General features: G+C 43.8%; 1 protein-coding gene across 1 annotated transcript in view; it reads left to right on the forward strand.

The window, feature by feature from the left end:
- Positions 1–984: 984 nt before the first annotated feature.
- Positions 985–3,625, forward strand: part of CSUI_002559 (gtp-binding protein) — a gene marked incomplete at both ends in the record, with an annotated part of 8,797 nt that continues 6,156 nt past the window's right edge. Inside the window, 3 exons of the mRNA XM_068062759.1 lie at positions 985–1,507; positions 2,208–2,584; positions 3,218–3,316. Of these exons, the coding sequence (XP_067925266.1) occupies positions 985–1,507; positions 2,208–2,584; positions 3,218–3,316 (999 nt within the window). The remainder of the gene's footprint in view (positions 1,508–2,207; positions 2,585–3,217; positions 3,317–3,625) is intronic.

Below are 3,625 nucleotides of genomic sequence, written 5' to 3' on the forward strand. Positions count from 1 at the left end.
AGAAAGAAAGAGTTGAGAGATGGAGATGGAGAGATTGAGAGGGAGTTGGATTGCATGCGTTCTGATTGGTTCATCGCATGCCATGTCATCTAGCTTTTTGCGCTAGTTTGAGAGTGGGTGGATGGAACGGCATGCATGCAAATGGAGAAGGGTGAAAGAAGGCAAGAGAGAGAAAGAGAGAACAGCGAAAAGAAGAAAAGAAGAAACCAATTTGTACTAGAGAACAGGTGATTTATTTTTCTTTTCTTTTGAATCTGCAAAATGGCGGATGTGAGAAAGGCGAGAGGAAAGTGAGGTGTGCTCTCTCACCCCCCATCCAGAGAATATCCCAACGTACAGGGGAACTTTTCAGATGTTCGCATCTACGAGTGCATGTGTGTATCAAGAGAATGTATATCCTCGTAAGACTTTGAAAAGTTACTTGAGATAGGAACAGAATCTCTCAATTTGCCTCCAGACAATGCTTGGATCGTTCCATCCAACATGGCAGAAAGAAGAGAACACATTTTTACGGCTTTTCACTCGGGTGTACGTACACCTCAGCTACCCACTCTTCGATCATCCTCATCGTCTGTACTCCTCCCTTCCACCTTTCCTTTTGTATGAGTCAAGACGAGCGAGGGGTGTATGTACACCCCAGTGACTCTTCTGCACACCTTGCCCCTCTTTCTGTGGAGTTTAGAAGAGAACAAGATCAGTCCAGTCCCCTAGGTGTAAATAAACTTCCTTTCCTTCTTCTCCCTCCTCTTCTAAACATATACCACGAAGACAAGGAGAGAGAAGGGGAGGAACAGAAGAGGATGAGGAGGAATCTGAGACCCCTTTTCTTCTTTTCCTCTCTCGTTTTCTTCCTCCAGACCCTTTCCATCGATTGAAGGAGTTGAACTTCTATTCATCTCTCTCGTCTTCCTCCCAGTCTCTCTCTCTTCTTGTCTCTTCTAATCTTTCTTAGAAAGTTTTCTTTCTCTCATGGTCGTTATCAACATGTTTAGACTTCTCACCACTAACGTCATTCCTACTGCTTCCTCAGTCTCTTCCTCTTCTTCTCCTCTCTCTCAACCTCACTTGGCTGTCTATTCTTATCCTGCTTCTTCTTCTCTATCTTTTTCGCCTTGTTGTCTTTCTCTATCAAGCAGACTGCGTGTAAATCCTTTTCCCTCTTCATCGAACCTTCTCAATCCCCTATCATTCCTCTTCTCTTTCTCTCCTTCTCTCCGTATTCAACACGACGTACACCCCATTCTTTCTTCTTCTTTTCTTCCCCCTCATCATGATCATCCTAACACCTCGGAGATTGAAGACAGAAGAAGAAGAAGTAATGTCCCTCTCTCCAACAAAAGATTTCTCTTCACAGCAAGCATCTCTCCCTCATCTCTCTTCTCTTCCTCTTCTTTTCCCCTTTCTCTTCTTCATGCCAGTCACGTAGAAGATTCTCAAGAAAAGGTCTCAAGTCACGAGATGACGAGAAGTCATTCCTCACTTCGCTGGTCTTCTTCGTATATAAAGCGTAAGCTATGGAAGGGTCTAGGCAGACATCCATCTTCATAGATACATGTATAGGGGCCGATATGTAGGCAAAAGACTCACATTCTTACTCCCCCCGTTCGTACCTTGAAGCAGAGTGGAGTGTGGCACATACACGCCAATAGAAAGGCTGGCTAGGGAGCTTCATAGAGACAATCGAGAAGATATCTCTTCTGGGGCCCCGAGATCACGACTGTAGCTGTCAGCATCGATGTATATGTCTATTTCCATTCATAGATAGACACTGCATGTCCTACCTCAATTGGTCTCTATTCGTCACTGTGCAATGCTTCACATTCAATATATATTTATAAGGAGAGAGAGAGATGGAGGTTGTGGGTGTCTGCGAAACGCGTAGATACATATATGATATATATATATATATATCTGTATACGTGCATAATCTATCTTTAATCTATCTATCTATCTTTAATCTATCTATCTGGTCCTCGATAAACCATCTACAGACATTTAGGATCTTCCATCACCATAGAAGAGATCTTTTCTTAGCTGTGCAGTCTCTTTTCTTTATAGGTAATGCCTAGGGTTTCCTCTCTTTTCCTCTCCTAGGCCCTTCTCCTGTCTATTGTGTGCTTGTCTAGACTGGGTCAAGTCTCTTCGCCTTGTAGTCGGAGCTCTGATCTATCACGCAGTTAAGTGAGTGTTTCCTTGTTCTTACTTAGCCGGGGCAACAGAGACTCTTCGAGGCGACGTGAATATACGAGGAGGAAGAAGAAGAGATAAAGAAGAAAGAGAAGAAGAACAAGACGCAGAAGAGGAAGACGGACAGCAGCGAGACGTTCTTTCAAGTTCTTTGTCGCGTTCATCTTGTCCTTCTCCTACGTCTTCGGCTTCGCCATCAGCTTCAATTCCCTTCCAGCATATAGAGAGAGAAGAAGAAAAAGAAGAAAGGTGTTTCGTTTCTTCAAGAGACGTCGTAGGAGGAGACGAAGGTTTTGCTCCTTATCTTGCGCAGCCGTACATACATGCGTTCGAGCCGAGGAGACATCTCTATCACCTTGGGGAGAATAGTAAACCTTCCTGGATGTCCCCAGAGCATGTAAGAATCTCTTCGGATTCTTCCTCTTTCTCTTCCTCTCTTGTTCTTCTTTGCACTCCCTTTCTTCTCTTTGTCTTGTACTTATTTTGTTTGCATCTAACCCAGGAGCGGTTGCCTAGTCATATAAAAGACGATCGTCACCTTCATCTCTCCTCCTTTGGTCCATTTTCATCTCTCCTCCTTTGGCCCATCTTCTTCTCTTCTCTTGTTTGTAGCTGTGACTAGACAAGTCGATGAGCAGCAGCAGGAGGAGGAGGAGGTTTCTCCGTGTCCAACGAGAAGAAGTTTAGCATGAGGTCTTGTGGAGGTCCAACGTACCATCCGTCCTGTCAGTCTCTAAGCCTCTCTCTCTGATTCTTCTTCAGTGTTACCTCTTCTTTATCTCTTCATAGATAGACATACCCATCACAAGTTTCATACGTGTCCTTTATATCTCATTCATCTTGGAGCTGCTCCTGAGAAGAAGAGTAGCACTTCGCTGCGCGTTACGGTCAGGCGCTGTCGGAACCGGCGAGAGAAGAGAGAGAGAGAGAGAGATAGATACATGTGTTTGTATCTAGTTCATCTCTTCTTTCTCTCATGAGTGAGTATGCCTAACGACTTGTTCTTCTTATTTGTATCCTTGTTTTGCAGTGTCACTACAGTCGAATTCTCTTTGGAAAGCCGATTGCAGCTCACCCGGTCTTAGTCGCTCAGACTATTCATAAGTTACCTAATAATCCTTGGCCTCAAGTGAGTCTGGCCATTCTCACTTCTATCTGATCTATCTCTCTATCTATCTCTCTATCGACCGATGCATCTCTTTTTCTTTAGTCTATCTGTCTGTCGATCTGTCTATCTGTCGACCTATCTATTTTTCTTTAGCCTATCTACCTATCTTATGTGTGGTGTGGGGTATATCTGTGTCTGCATAGCTCTATACACGTGTAGACACTTTCATACAAATGAATGAAGATACACCACCATGTGAATAGCCGACGTCGCTAATGTGCACTAGTCAAAAAACATACGAGGATATATAGACTATGGATAGATAGATAG

The sequence above is a fragment of the Cystoisospora suis genome (genome assembly GCF_002600585.1).
Source record: "Cystoisospora suis strain Wien I chromosome Unknown contig_1069, whole genome shotgun sequence".
In the NCBI taxonomy this organism is placed as follows: Eukaryota; Apicomplexa; class Conoidasida; order Eucoccidiorida; family Sarcocystidae; genus Cystoisospora; species Cystoisospora suis.